Source organism: Hirundo rustica, chromosome 12, assembly GCF_015227805.2.
Source record: "Hirundo rustica isolate bHirRus1 chromosome 12, bHirRus1.pri.v3, whole genome shotgun sequence".
NCBI classification, from domain to species: Eukaryota; Metazoa; Chordata; class Aves; order Passeriformes; family Hirundinidae; genus Hirundo; species Hirundo rustica.
In genome coordinates, this window is record NC_053461.1 from 16,827,580 (window position 1) to 16,843,990 (window position 16,411).

The window sequence follows — 16,411 nt, forward strand, 5'->3', positions numbered from 1 at the left end:
GCAGTCGGTTCAGCCCACAGCACGGCTGCTCCAAGGTTCAGACCTGAGATGTGGGCAGCTTCTTTCCCCAAGGGCGTTCCAGGAGGTGAAGCCTCCAGCATCCAGAGGGGGCACCTGAGCAGCTGTTAAGGAAACAATTACCTGTTGAAGCATGAGTGCCTGCTGCTGTTGGAGCAGGACTTGGAGTTGCTGGGGAGTTAGCACTTGTTGCTGGAGGATCTGCTGCATTTGCTGGGGAGTGATCACTTGAGGTGTCATCATAGCCACCGACACTGGAACCTGAAGGCCAAGAGGAGAGAAAGAGGGTCAGAGCACACTGCCACAGCTCTTGCAGCATCCCCACACCGGAGGAGCCCACTCCTGGCATCAAGGGGGCTGAAGGTGAGAGTCCTTACAGCCCACCCTGGCCGGCACACAGGTACTGACCGAACCTTCCCGGTGACTAAATTCCCCCTTTGCAAAACACTACTGGTTGGAAATTCCTTAAAGCAAGTAGTATGTTAAAGATTTATTTATTTTTACAAGAAGTCATCAGCTGGGTCCTTTCCCTCCCAGAAAGCCTTTGCCTTCTCTAGAGAAATCCAACAGCCAAATATCCCACGCTGATGGGATCTAGACCCTATTACGACAGGTTTTTCAGAAAACTGAAGGAAGGCTCAGTGATGTGAATAACAGCACTAGACTCCTATGCAATTTTTACAGAAAGGCCCTACCACGATGTCTTTACCATTCCATATTCACCCAGCATACAGATGTCTTCAATTCTTTCATATTATGTGAGATACCATTAAAAGCCGCTTTCCATGACATTTCAGTGACAAACAGCTACAGTGATGAACTTGATAGCATTTCATATTTGCAACTGTTAACACGTTTCTGCACGGGCATCTTTGCAAGGAACCTGTACACTGTATCTGAAAGGATGATGTCTTGTTCAGATAAAACACTGACATTAAAATGACAGGCTGTCTTGGCCAAGGTTACACAAATTGTATTCAAGCGGATACCTAATGACAATGCTATGAATTCTGCAAGCTTTCTAGAATGTAATTTAGCTATTCAAAATAATCACTGCACTTGTGTTTAATTTGCAGACTACATGAGAACCATTTTGTCAGTCCTAGTAATGCAAGAAGACTATTTCCCTAGAAACCCACCCCTCTACCCTCCACCCCAAAAAAGGAAAAGAAAAGGAGGGGAAAAAAACAATAGAGGAAAAGACAAAACCCATACGAGTTTTAACAGTAATATTGAAGCATCTTACTTTTCTATAGTTTTAAATCAAATACATGACAGCACAAAACTAAAAGCAGTAAAGGATATACTTTGCTAAAAAGGATCTCCTGTCATCTCATGTATTACAATAAAAGGTAATAATATGTTTAGCACTTTTTCCGTGAACCGCTTCAGAAAAAAATCAGCAGACAATAGCTGATCAGAAGATAAAGGAATTTAAAAAAAAACAACCCCGGTGTAGTAGTAAGCAAGAGAGAAATGCAGTATTAATTTTATGTAACATAATGTCTTAATATGCAGTTTATCTTGACTTTTTCACATGATTTGTCCTGTCATTTGCATAGCAAGCTCTCATTCCTAATTTCACAGTCATTATGCACTGATGTCCTGATTTCTCAGCATCACTAATCTTGATGAACTAAAAATGGTTCCTGAAGGTCAGACGCATGTACAGCGCACATCTCCCCGTGTTGTTGTGTACATGTCGTGTGCCAGGGCCAGGCGCTGCCTCCGAAACATTCGCCTGAGCAGAGCCCAGCGAGGGCTCGCACGCCCCTGACATCCCATTAATGCCGACATGGCAAGGTCCTCTGAGCACTCCCGCATCGCTGACGGGGTCTGGGCTGGTGAGAACACTGGCAACAGGAGATTTAATTACAGGACAAACACCAGAACCACCAAAACCAGTGGCCGTTCTCCCATTACAAGCGCCACATCCCCGTGCCTATGGGAAAGCCACCACCTTGCCACCCAGGACCAGCTCAGAGGCCACTGAGTCATCGGGACGGGTAATCCCATTAATTCAGAATATCTTAATCCGCAGTTTTTTAAAAACTTTTCTGGGAGTAGAAAATTATTTAATTAAATCCTGCCGTCACTATCTTCGCCCCAAGGCGTGACTCACCTTCATTATTCTCATCCCCAGAGAAGTTTACTTTACCCTGGGGTTTGTACTACCTCTCATTGAAGCTGGACCAAGCAAACAGAAGAGGAAGCATGTTCAAGTATGTTTTCTGTGCCCTTCTTGGAAGATAGACAAGACAAATACTCTTCAGTCAGATTTATGACGACAAGCGAGGATACAGACAGGAATAGGGTGGGGTGCTGTAAACCCTACACATCGGTGATTAATCCAAAGGGCCGCATTCTGCCGTCAGCTGGGCAGGGACAACTCCCATTCACTTCCATGGCCTTTCTGCACGTTTATCTTGGGACGGATCTGGCCATTAGGCCCTGTCTTTGAAAACTGGCCATGTACCTTCCAGTAACAAATCTCTTAGCTGCACACTCCTTGCTAGAACAGAAGCACTTAGGCAGAAAGAAAAAAAAAAAAAAAATCATGTATGTACTGCACACAGTCACGGAGTACAAGTACACAGAGTACAAGTTTGTGTTGGTCTGTCCAACTTCACTTTACCATCTGAAACCACATTTTCACACCACACCTGCGCTTCTAAAGAAGGTGCTGCCTTCCATTTATAAACACAGCTAACAGCCACATTTAGCCACGGCCTGTACTTTAGTTTATCACAAAAGCAACTTACGGAAACCTTGCACAAATAAATTCAAACGAACCAGAAACTATTGTGTTAAAAATTACAACACGCATCCCGGACGAGCGTGGGCACACACGTACCGTCTGAGGGACTTTAAATAGTTAAGAATGATGGCCTATATATCCACTCTCTTAACTCCCAACGTCCAACTTTTCCATGTAGCTAGTCCCTGGTAATACTAGGAATCAAAGGGCATGCAGCACCAGCAATAGGCTATTATAGCCCACACTTTATTACCCATTACTACCGAGGTCATTAGCGGTAAGAGTGATTGTACCGGTCTTAACCTATTGATCATTGTAACTACTATCATTTAATCCCGTGTTGAATGTCTGGAAAGCTGCTAAAGGCACACAAGAGAGAGTGCTTTAGTGATGAGAAATATAGCCAAAGCTTGGAAATTACACTTTGATTCATAAAATCTAGCCAGTGGTTTAAATCAATAGTATTTAAAACAGTCATGTAAGTTCCTAACTACAGCTCTCTAATATTTATGGGTCCCTTTCTGAGTGTATTCAGTCAAAACTAAACTTTATTTTAGATACTGTGCAATGTACTTTACATTATGTTAGATAAAAAATATTTATTTCTGATATTTTTTCTGATAGTAAGTGAAACCTAAACCAAGAGCTATAAATCCATTTTAGATTTCTATCTCTCAGATGTCAACTTAAATGTGTTGCCAAAAAAAATTACAAACCAACTTTAAAAATGACTTAACTGTTTAAGTACATGAAAATGAGCATGTTTTATGAGTTAACAATGAATCACAGAAGGCAGTCTATGAAGAACTAAAATAATTCTGTCTTACTGCCTTCAGGGAGTTGAAGTTCAAATTAAACTACTGGCAGATATATTTAAAGAATGCTAAGTTAGCATGCAGAGAAGGAATCAATCTTTTATTTTTTCTTTCAAGTTGTTTATTTCTATTCTGCACTTGAAACATGATTGTTGTTATTGATATGATTAATGAACTACTTTTGGTATTGTTGACTGATAACAATAGGGTGTGGTAGATACCCAGCTGCATGTAAACCTGGCAGCAAAGGTAAAAATACAGCTGCAATTTGGCTTTGGGACCTGTGCTAGTATGGACCTGCTGACATGCTAATACCATCAACGGCAAAAAATGTCTTTAATACTCACAATTGTCTTCGCTCACTGTTTCTCCCAAGGGTTTCTGCCTCTGCTCCTCCGCATCCCTCAAAGGCCTCCCAGCCCCACAGTCCCCTCTGAGACCCTCCCATTTCAAGCCCTAAAAACGCCCTATTTTGGCAAGACCGACCAAGGGAAACTTCCACAAACTTGGGCCAAGCTCCCCTTTAACTTCCCCACAAAATTACAGCAGGGATGCATTTGTCACTCCTCCACACAGCCCAGACAAGGGTCACGGGGATGAAAATGGTTTAGTCCTACTTAATCACCTCCATTCCCTCATTTTCGGTGATATTAATATAATTAAATAGTAGCTAAATAATTTCAAGTAGTTTAATCTTGTAAGAAGCAAAAAAAAAAAAAAAAAAAAAAGAAAAAAAAAAGAAAAAAAAAAGAAAAAGAATGCTATTTTCACACCCTGTGCCTCGGATGCTGGATACGGCTGTGGTCCTGTTAACTGTCAGCAGGCATGCATGGAAGATGGGGAGGATTTCCTTAATTTATAAAGAATAACTCTGCCAGAAAATCCTTTTCTCCTGCGATCTATGTTCGAACTTGATTTCAGTAAGCCCTCATACCAGGCACCTTGGATTTTCAAACAGCAATTCTTCGGTTAAAGATTTTGTGATAAAAGTTAAACGGAGCACAACAGCTGAACACAGAAAAGAACAACTTGCTGAGGAATATTTAAAAATACTGAACTACAGTAAAAATAGCTACAGCCAGGCAAAATCAAACAATGAACTTGAGCTGTCCTATTAGCAAGATATTATATGCAATATATTTAAAATGAAAAAAAAAAAAAAATCAGGCGAAACAATGCAAAACAGGGGAAGATCAAGCACTGACACCCCGGCAAGCAGAGAGACACGACGCCACAAGGTAGAGCAGAGACAAGGAGAATAAGAAGTGCTAAAGGCAGGCAGGACCTGCTTCCACCCTGAGACTAAAACAATTCCGACACAGTATCTCATCCTCCAAAATCCCAAGACAAAAACGCCGCTGTCGGAATTATTCACGCAGGAACTGCAGTGCTGGTTCATTATGCGAAATGGAACCTCACTTTTAGACTTAGTTCTTCTGCCATAATACAGCACAGCACATTAAGACAGGTAATGTTTATTATATTAATGTAAAATCTGCTAAGTAGTCTGTCATTAGCATAACTGTGCTCCCTGTAACAATACAACTCCCTATTATAAGGGGGGGAAAAAACCTCCTTAAAATTAAATTAGCATTTTATTATTATAATTTTGTTTATCATATTTTATCAGGAGTGACGATCTCCTTCTGACCTACAGAAAGCAGAACGATGGGCTCTGCTGACATTCCCTGGCATGTCAGGATGTCTGCCGTCTTCTGTATCCTCTTTTAGCTAAGGAAAAACGGGAATATTTTCGTATTTGTTTACAGAATGAAACATCTGATCTTATCTTCCACTTCTCATGCATACCAGGTTTCTCACTAAGTGCCAGGATAATTGTTTCTGCTATAATAAATACCCATTTAATTTGCATAAAAATATAAAGTTTACATAAATTAAATCCTCTCTACATCTAACATTTGTCAAATAGAGACTAAACCAGAACATACACACACACATCCAAATACCCCTTTAACAAGATGAGTGAGATTTTAAGCTTGTGATTACCTTCAGAATTTTTCACATATTAAGAAGTTACCATTTTTGTTTCCATCTCTAGCATGAAAGGAAAAATTATATAACCTGCTGTACATGGTTCCAAACAGTGGTGATTTTATAATGATACAGTTTAAAACTAAAACTAAAAAAAAAAAAAAGGAAAAAAAACTCGGCATTTTTTTCCAGAGTTTAGGAAAGGAAATGTTAGATCAACATATTCTGCCAAAAAAGCCTCAGATAAACCAAAAGCAATCCTGCTTAGAAACATCCAAAATACCCCTAAAGCCCTTAAAAACCCCTTAAAACCCTCTCTCCCAAACACCCTTAATATACTGAGAATGATCATGGTGTCAGACTCCTTACATCTGCGTATTAATTCATACATACATTATGGAGAGCTTAATTAAATAATAAAAGACCACGACTGAACCAGCAACATTTAATGTGCCCAGAATTTCACGTGAGTGAAAGGGAACTGTTATACAGAGGGGCTTTTTTTTTTTTTTTTACCTCCTTATGGCAGATTTTAAAGAGCTGCAACTCCCAAAAGATTTCTAGGAAGGATGAGCCCTCTCTACACGCCTGGCTATTTTCTCCTGCAAGAATCAAATCCATAGCTGCCTGCTCTTCAAACTCAGGGCATTTGAGATGACATACACCGTCGTGGCCAGTTGAAAAAAAAAAATTAGTGATTCTTGAAAAAAAAAGGAAAAAAAAAAAAAAAATTCCACCATGCTGTTTATTTCCCACACAAACCAGGGTTCTGCTTAAACACTCGGGTTGGTTTTGCCACTCTGGTTCCAAGTGACGCCTTTGTAACAGTTGTAAACTTTATTTGCTTAAAAATTCGCAGGTTTTCACACCTATGGCAGACACCTACAGCTGAACATCACAGCTAAGCACAACGGTGCAAATTAGATTCTAATGAGAAAACATCAGTTGCTTCTTTGACAATTTTGCCATTCACTGATTTACTTCTAATGAAGAAGCACTCCAACCAGCCAGCTCGCCGTGTTAAAAGGTCAAAGCACGTTCAAAAAAAATGCCTCACAAAATCAAGGCAAATGGGAAACCCATAAAGAAACCTTCTCATAAAGTGGTGTGGCAATTAGAGTAATTGTGCAAAAAGCCGTCTTCGGTAAAAAGTAAAAGAAATTAAGCTGCCACTACTGTAACAGGTTAGATGAAAATCAAAATTTAATGTATTCTCCCTTGTGTCGTCTTGTTTTGTCAAGACATCAAATAGAATTGGAAAGTACAAAATAACAAGCCCTTGAGAAATCACAGAAGCCGACCTTTTTGATGTTGTTGGTTTACCTTGTTCTCAGTTATTTGAACAATGATGTTTCAGATTTAAGGGCAAGATAAAGCTTAAAAATTAAAACCCGTTGTCAGTTTGGGGAGGAGGGGGTGTTGTCCCTCCCAAATAATAGAGCATCTTACCTAATCAATGAAGGCAAATCTGTCCAAAAACTAGTGCACAGAACAATTAGCAATTCCACTTATTTGCTGAGTATGTTCTATAACATTCATTCAACTTCAATACAGATCACAGACCCTCCTGCTAGTGCAGGCAACCGCGCTGGGAAGGTTAAAAAGAAGAAGAAGGGGAAAAAAAAAAAACAACCCAACAAGAAAAAAAGGCTGGGGCAGATATATTTGCCAGTGCTGCTTCTCTCCCAGTCACTACATGGCCACTTAAATCTGCAGGTGAGTATATGGTGGATTTTTTTTTTTACCCTTTGCTTTTAACTGGAAAGAGAAGCTGAACAAGTAAGCACCTTATAAAAACAAAACAGGACAGGACATTTTAACTGAACTGCAGCAAAGTAGTTTCCAGTAATGCAGTTCTGCTTTCAATAAAACAAACAAACTGCTTAAAACTAGCCAAGCCTTTCACCAAACAATAACAAATTTAGCTTATGGTGTCAGGACTTTCCCACAATCTAGTTTCGCAGGTGTTGATAAAACTACCCCTGCTACTGCTTTTCCCTAGCAAAGAGGGGAGAAAAACAACACCAGTAAGTTATCCTGCTACTGAGAAACCTTTACAGAAAGTAAATCCAAGTGCTGTGTCCTCCCAGCTCACGTTTGTCTACAGCAGCTCAGAAAAGACTAAGAAATACAGAGCAGAAAAAGCACAGGAGCTTTTGAAATTCCATCAACTTTTGAACACAAAAATCCTTCTCCCCTTACCTTTTTTCAGCTGCTGGAGCATGTAATCACAGACACAGAAACCAAGGCATTTTGCACTGAAATAATAATTTCAGGATTTTAAAAACAACTTCATTCTTGAGCAACAGCAGCGCTTGAGCACTGTCAGGTTAAAACGGTGCATAAAAATTCACTCTGACTGCCCTACCTCGCTTTCAATGCCTAAAAATCCATTTTACCCTTCTCCACACAACTGTTGCAACCCTTTTCTTCCTTGCACACAACTAAAACCAACTCAGCTCGCGCAGACATCAGAGCCCACCGTCCATCAGTGCAATCATCCATCTGTGACGCATTGCTGTGGCTCTGCCCTGGGGTCTGATCGCTGCTCACACCCCAGCACCAATTTCAGCTTAAGTGGGGTGAAGAGTTACACTCCTAAAACTTATGCAGGGCTCCTCCAGCCCCAGAAGAACGTGAGGCACCCACACCTTCCTCTGAGCACTGAGGTCCCTGCAAAGACAGCGCAGGGATTTCACTTCTCCCCTGTCAATCCCATTGTATTTATGACTTCTCTTTAGTTCAGCTGAGTGACTGGTCAGAGCATGTCTCAGAGCTTTTTTTTTTTTTTTTTTTTTTTTCCTTTTAAAGCAAAAATAACACTGCTTAGAAAAGGGAGGGCACAATGGCACGGCACAGTAAAGTGAATGTTAAACAAGACTCAGAAAAAAAAAAACAAACCAACTGTAGCAAACAAAAAAAAAATTTCAAAGCAGCCCTTCCTATCATAAGCTTTCTGATGATTTATGGTTTACCAACTCAGCAAGGTTACGCAACAGTGCATGCCTTTAGATGCATTATTTGAGTCAGTTGAGATTTAATTAAGATCACAGCCTCCAAAATCCCTGTCAAATGAAAATTCACAGAAGACAATACACTATATATCCTCATGCAGATAGTCTCCATTCCATGCTCTGGAATAACATAAGTTAATCCTCGTTTCTATGGTGGCAGACAAAAGTTCACTAATTTTGTTTTCTTTTGACACTTGTGTTGTTTTCTGTTTTATGCCATGAGATCATTCCCTTTTGAGAGGGGAGGGGAGCTGATATAGGGGGAGAGGAGGGAGAGCAATATGTCTGAATATGGCAGCAGATGTATTTTGACATTCTCACAGCTCTGCTGTGATGTCATCAAGTTTTCATATAATTAACCCCTGCCAGTAAGAGCATCCTTTCATGACATCTGTCCATTGGGAAGAGGAGGAAGGAGTCAGGGAAAAAAAGCAGGAAAAGTGCCTCGGTCTTGCTCTCACACTAAAACCAAAAATCAAAGAAAATTAAATTAAGGCTACAAAAGAGCATTTACATCTTCTTTCTGTATCGGTGACTGGCTTTCCCCAATTCATTATCTGCACCAGCTCGCTCCTCACCTCCGAGGTGCTCTGAAACCACACGCCACGGACGCCCAGCACATCCCCAGCGCCTTCTCCTCCTGATGGTCCTGGTGCAGGGGAATCCCTTTACTCTAAAATCCAGTTCCTCTATTTGCTGAGCATCAGCACGTCAAATAAAGCAATATTTCTTACAGAGAAATTGCTAGAACTTTACCTCATTCCACCGTATTCCTATTTGCATTATCTTAATATCTGCTTGCTTATCTCATGGTTTAGAAATGACAGGTGCTAGCGGTCTTTTGTTTGACAGGCCACTACACAAATAACTGTCTTGCCTGAAAGGGCTAATGCACTACTAATGAACAATAAATCAACTTTGATTATAAAGTGTCAGACCAATCAGTTTGCAGCTCAGCTCTATCACAGTCTAGGCCAAGGCAGCTACTCTGTTCAGGCAGGACTCGGGTTTCATCTCTGCAACCTTATCAATGAAATTTTTTTTGGACGTAGCCACAGGAGATCACTGAAAGCCCTCTGACAGCAGATTTTTCCGCTGGCTGCGAGGAGAGGACAGAGCCTGCTTTTAGAGACTTCCTAGGCTGCTACTACAATAAATATACAATCAACAAAAGCCATTTCTTTACCAGACAGAAGCACACTCTAATGACATACGCACATGTGCACATGTGTTGCAGCCGTGACTTTTAGAAGCGAACAGAAATGCCTTTCAACTTGGTGTAAAAGATGTGCGAGATGCCTGAAAGCTCGGCACATTAAACACACTTATGAGGGGTTCGATCTGGTAAATAATAATTTAACCGCTCCGGGGGGGGGGAAAGGAAGGTAAAGAGCCTCCTCGCCTACTACAGCTACTGCACACGCACAAGGCATTCCAGGATTGGGCCCAGGTGCATCAGGCATGAGAATCAGCTGTGATCCAATTTTAAAAAAAAAAAAAAAAAAAAAAAAAAAATTAACATTTCGGTTTATTTATAAAAAGGCAAACTAGCGCGTGCAAGTCACTTTTTTTTTATGAGAAATAAACTTCAGCGATTTATTGTAGTTCACAACTCAACACTCACTGCTAGAATAAATCCAACCGTTTGGTTTTCATAAACAGATCTTGGTCGCCCCGAATGATTCACACTTCCTGCCACCGAACTTGTTTTTATTTAAAAATATGAAATGGTAGCGTGTCGAACGCCGGCACACGCACCGAGGCGGCTGTGCCGCGTTACCGAGGGGCTTTTCCCCGCCACCAGCAATAAGGACAAGGCACAACTGTTTTCGGAGACAAGCTGGCTTAGAAGGAGTTAATTCCAGGGAGGAAGAGTGTATATGCACTTTGCTCTAAACTTACCACCCACTTCCTAAGGGTTCCCTCCTCCCCGCCACCACCACCCTCGAAATTTCGGCTCACTCGCACTGCAACGCTGACACCGAGCCCGGCTGCGCCGAGATCCCGTTACATCCACTTCGCCGGGGTTCACAGCACCAGTCAATTTCAAAAACAAAGCTCACTCACTTATTTCCCCCCTGGTAAACTGACTGGCGAATCCATTCAGCGATCCCGCTTCCTGACATTTAAACCCGACGCTGTGTTTTATCCAGCTCCGTACACTTTCCCTCCTTCCTCGCTCTTCTTCCCAACTCCAGCGCTGCGGCACAGCCCGCCCCGGCTCCGCGCACCCGCGGCTGTCACGACAGGCGCCCGGCGACGCGCTCCGCTCATCACTTCTCAAAACCCCGCGGCGAGTCGCGGGGCGCACACGCTCGTCCCTGCCTGCCTCCCTCCTCCTCCCGCGGAGGAACCGGGACCGCGCGGCTCCTCCAAGGCCTCCGCGGCTCTTTCCGCCACTTTCCGCGGGCCTCCCGCCTCCCGTTCCCCCCCCACACCCCCCTCCCTGCGGGGCACCCACCTGGGCGGCGGCGGGCGGCGTGCGGCGCGCCGGGCCATGGAGCGGGCTGGCGGAGCGGCGGGCGCGGAGCGGTGCGGAGCCTCCGCGGGCGCGGGCGGAGTGCGGGGCGCGCTGCTCGCGGGCTGCCGCCGCCGCGCCGCCACCCGCGCGGCCCCGCCCTGCGCCGCCGCGCACACCCCGCCCCGGAACGGGGCGCCCCGCGGGCCGCCCCCGCCCCCCGCCCGGGCACCGCCGGCTGGACACCCCCCCCCTTCCCCACTCCGGACCCCGGCGCGGCCGCGGGGCGGGGGAAAGAGCCGGCACGGCGCGCTGGCGGCGCCCCGGGGGAGACTCCCGCCCGCCCCGCAACTTTCTGCCGCGGAAAAGTGGCTGCCGCTCTCCTGCTGCGTGCCCCGACAGCTCTGCCGAGCGGCCTCGGGATTTCGGTATCGGAAAACGGCAGGGGGAATAATAAACAACCGTAAGGTTGCCTCTGACGGGAGTTTGCTCTAAAACGGGCAGAGCGGCCGGCCTGCGGAGGGGAGCATGTCCCCTTCTTCCCTCGGCCGCGCCTGGGGGAGCAGCGGGACCCCCGTGCGCCCCTGCCAGCCCTGCCCGGGGACATCCACGGCCACACGGATCTAAGGCAGCGAGCTCTGTGCACCCCAAGCCGCTTTGTTTGGGTCTGGGGCGCCTCTCAAACGTGGGGTACGCTTCACTCAGAATAAGCTTCACAAACTGGGGTGGGAGAGCTCCAAAGAAATGCTCGTCCAGACTTCAGCACCCAAACTCGACCCCCTGTCCGTGTGCTCTCTCTAAACACTGGGATTGACGGAGACCTGGTGCCCTGTTTTCCCTTCCCCAAAAAGCTCCCATCGATAGCACATGCTGAGTTGGATCCCACAGAAATCATCGAATCCAACTACTTCATCTCAGCAATATTTGGTAAAATCTCTCCCCCCCTATTTCAATTACTTTTTTTTTTTTTTTTTTTTTTTTTTTTTTTACATTTTCACATAGTTTCTGAAGACAAAATTGATGCAGAGAGTAACTCCTCAGTTACTTCACGCTCAAGTACAAGAGCAGTCAGAAGCTGCCCTACACCATTCCCAGCAGAATCTCCCGTTATTTGCAGGAGTCGGGGCTGTCAGACAATAGCCCCATTAGTGATGCTGCTGAAGAACCTCACAAGAAGCAAAGACAAAGGATCCAATTTACTGACAACTTGTGATCTGATGTTAAATGGGATGCGATACGGATTGCTTTCCACCCTAAAGTGTTTTCATGTCATATAACAAATTTATTAATGGGATTTTTTTCAGGTCACAAAAATGTGACCCCACCCTCTTATGAATATTTAATAAGGGACTAAGGGCATCTTTTGCAAGACCCTAAATCTGCCAGAAACAGCCTACATGAATCAGAAAGTGCCTGCCTCTTAAAGGGGCAAGGATGCCCTGAGCAGGTCAGGATTTATCCGTGTTCTATCTGTGCAAAGTCAAGCACACACGTACACGCACTCCCCCCGACACACTGGGAGCTCAGCAAGAACATAAACCATAAAGCATGCAACGCGCTAGTAATAATTATCACCTGTGCTTAAGAGAAATCCTTCCTGTCCTGGACTTCAAAGTAATCTCGAGGAACTTGGATTGCTTTGGGAAATATACGACAGAATACACAGACTTAAACTTTTCAACAGTTCTCTTGCGGACTACCTCCTCCTTCCTGCTGTATTTCTAAGAGCATTGCTGTGGCAGCATTCCCAACAGCTCCGGCAGCGAAGGAGCAGCGTTAGAGAGGCTCTGAGCGTTAACACCCCCCGACCAACTCTGTAGCCAAAATGAGCAGGGGCCTGCATGTCCCTGTTGGGAAATCTTTGGACTATCTTGTCTTCCTCAGCAGAAACTTCTCACCCACACAAGCCTCCATCCTATTCTCACATTATCAATTCTTATTTTCCAGTATCACTATATCCAGGCACACAGAGCTCAATCCAAGGCCAGTGCCCTCCTTCTGCTCTGGTCACTGACTGATCACATGCCTGTGAGCCAAGCTCTGCATTACCCTATTTATAAAAAAAAGGGGGATTCTATGAAGCTTACCACTTTGCTCAAGGCATTTATCTTCTTTCCAGGGGCAAAGAAAAAGTGTAATGTGTCAATGCAAGCCCAAGGCGGTGAGAGCTACATGTGAAGCAAAAGCGCAGTGCTGACTCTGGCACTGACAATTCTCCCCAGCCTTGGGCAAGTCACCTAGGAATTGTTGTGGTTATAGTTCTTTTCTAATGTCCCTGATGTTGAGGATGTGTTCTTCACTGAGAACTCAGTCTGCAGTGTTTCTGGCCTGGCTTTGAAGTGACCTGTACCATTTGAAGGCAGTCATCGGCCTCGACTTCTCTCCCTCCTCCTCTGCAAAACGGGGATAATACGACTTGTTTCAGGATCTTCTCTAGACCAGTATTTGCAAAACACTTTGAAAAATGAAAGGTGCTGTCTAAGCACTGAGTGCTGGCCACAGAACCTGCAAGCCGTATTTTTAAAGCGTTTTATATCCTTTCATATAAAAGCTTCATACCTGCAAGCTCAGCCAACATCTGCTCCGGGCTAAAAACTTCAGCCTTAGTAACAGAGATGGTAGCACTTGTTAAGTAAGGTCACCATGAAATATAATGCATTTCTAAGCCAGCAAAATATTTTAAAAGACGAAGAAGAACCATAAACTCCCACTTTAATTCCATTCAATTACAAAGAGTCATCACAGACAGAGACCATCAGACAGGGATGTTCAAAACAGAACACATAAAGTAATACATTAAAAATAACTGGGAGAGAGCATGGCAGGCTAGATGCCTATTTGGCACCGTGTGCTCGTGGGATCTGATCCATATTAGGTGGTGGTATCCTTCACCTAGGTGAAAGAAAATAATCTCTGGATACTAAGCTCTAAGGTCCAAGTGAGAGGAATGGATCACCAATTATGACAAGTAGAGTGGAATAAATGATTTTGCTCTGCCCTTATTTTACATGTACACTTTATTCACAGATTTTGCAGGTACCTATCCAGCTGAGACCACGGACTTGCCTACAGAAAAGCCACTTGCCTACAGCAAAGCCTCAGCCTGCAGGGCAGGGGAGAAAAAAAGAAAAAGACAAGACATCCACAAAGGGCAATCTTCCCTAACCAGAGTCAACCTGCCCCAAACGAGTCAGTTTTATGCCCGGTCCTAATACGAGGCAATTTCTACCTAAAACAGCAATACATCTGCACTTAATCCTCGGGATGTTCTCCTGGGCAGGCATGGCCAAACAGGTCCCACTTTATGCTCTGGCAGCTGGTAGTGGGCCAAATCCTGTGCCCTGCTTCCCAAATAGAAATTTGGGAGTAATCCAGCTGAATTTAGGCGCCAGTGCTGCCGTGGCACAGAGGAGCCCACCCGCCCAGTGGGGCCACTCCAAGCCTGGCAAAGGCAAGTGCCAAACCAGGCTGCTCAGCACTTGGACTGGAGCCACGGGCCGCTTGAAAAGCAAACTGCTGTTTGCAGTTCTGAGGGAAAACGGCCGTCTCGGATACTATTCCCACTCCTGGATCCCCAGGCCCATTTTTGTGGGGTTAAATCATATTTTCCTGTTTTGAGAATGCTTCATTTTCCCTTGTTGATGTTTGAAAGACCTACAAAAACAAATGGGGAAAACAACTGACTAAACAGGAAACGGTGAAACTTGCAACCCACAATGTGCTGAGAAAAAAGACAAAAGTAAACAGTTTTTTTGGGTCATTTTTAATAATCTCAGCTAATGCCCTCATGGTAAAATATCTTCAGGCAGAAATGTGATTTTTAGGCTGATGGTGTCTAATGAAACAGAACGCCAAAGCAATTAACATTTAGGTAAATCCTTGTGTCTCTGTTACTCTTTTTTTTTTTTTTTATGTGAAACTGTCATTTTTCTTACTGGCCCTGCAAATTCTGCATGAACAAGGCTCTTTAAATCCCCTCAGTGTTGTACAATGGTTTAAATTTCACTTCATGGCATGCTTTAAATTACCATTCACATCTTCATTTAATGCATCATTTTATAATGCCAGTGTTACTAGTTAATTTATATATACACAGCAGGATGTGTCAACATTCAGGTGAGTTATGAATATGATTGTACAGGAGTTATGGAAGACATTTCAGCAAAATTATGGTTCCCTCTAAACATAAAAATATTAATAATGAATCAGACATCACAGGTAAACAACAAATTTTATATAATTGCTTCCCCCCCCATGCTTCTAGATAAATAAATAAATAAAAATGGCATCATTTTTGCTCTGCATTCATATTTGATTGATCTTAATAAATTGCCATCTCCTTTCCTAATAAACTGTAATCTCTTGTTTCCGCCACAAAGTAAAATTTATTAGCACACTCTTCTACCAGCAGGTCTGCATCACTCACAACACAGTGTGCAAATTGTTCCAAGTATGCTTGGGCATTATTCATAATTTATTTTTCTGCCCCAAAGTACACAATATATTGAGAGGTAATCACCACTAACTGTTCTCAGTTACTTTCCTTAATTATGTGAGATGACATTTATGTCACGTACAGTAGAGGAAATGCTGCAGTTTCCACCGAAACTCCATTTTTTTTTTTACTGCCATGGGTTGAAACACAGTGTTCACACAGAGAAAACCTTCTTAGGACAGGAAAGACTGGAGGTGGTATCTGGTAGGAGATGGGAACACCTCCACTTGAAAAGAACAAGCCCTGTCTACCAAAATAACCCACTGGGCATGACAACAGCGATGGCTCCGAGAGGAAAAGTAGGTGTTTTGTCGTGATGTTAAAGTTGCCATGGTAAGAAAAAAAACCCAGAGAATAAAACATCAACAAAACAAATGTCAATCAAACACATTTTTGCCTGTTAAGTATTAACCAGTGAACTCCTGGCCACCCCAGATCATCCCCTGCCCAGTGTCGCGGTGAAGGCAGGCGGGTGCTGGGGGCTGGAGCTGCCCCAGGTCCCCAGCTGGGTGTTTGGGGCTGGATCACCCCAGTTTGGGTCAGGTGTGGAATGCAGTGCTGGAAGCACTGCCCTCTCCTGGTAATATGCCTCTCTCATCAGGAGACTTTATGCTCCACCTCACTCACAAAGGATCCTCTTCAAAGAAACAGGTCTGCTTCCACAACAACCCAAGGGACACACACGAACGTATCACCAGAGATATAAATTAAAATAAAACTGATTAACTATGGGTCCCTTTAGGTAACAACACCTATCAGACCATTGTGTTCACAGTCCAGGAGTGCTGAGATCTGTATTCTGGTACTCCTGTGAGAACACCCTCTATCACCACTGGGCACTGTCCTTTTTCACTCACTCTG

The 16,411-nt window shown here is 43.9% G+C and overlaps 1 protein-coding gene across 20 annotated transcripts in view; it reads right to left on the reverse strand.

Annotated features, from left to right (window-relative positions):
• Nucleotides 1–16,411, reverse strand: part of FOXP1 (forkhead box P1) — a 380,821-nt gene that overhangs the window by 75,241 nt on the left and 289,169 nt on the right. For 19 of the 20 annotated variants that reach the window (XM_040076749.2, XM_040076751.2, XM_040076756.2 and 16 more), the window contains one exon: nucleotides 142–279. In XM_040076749.2, the coding sequence (XP_039932683.1) occupies nucleotides 142–279 (138 nt within the window). Of the gene's footprint in view, nucleotides 1–141; nucleotides 280–11,058; nucleotides 11,109–16,411 lie in introns of those variants that run through there. The other variant, XM_040076758.2, reaches the window with a different exon arrangement.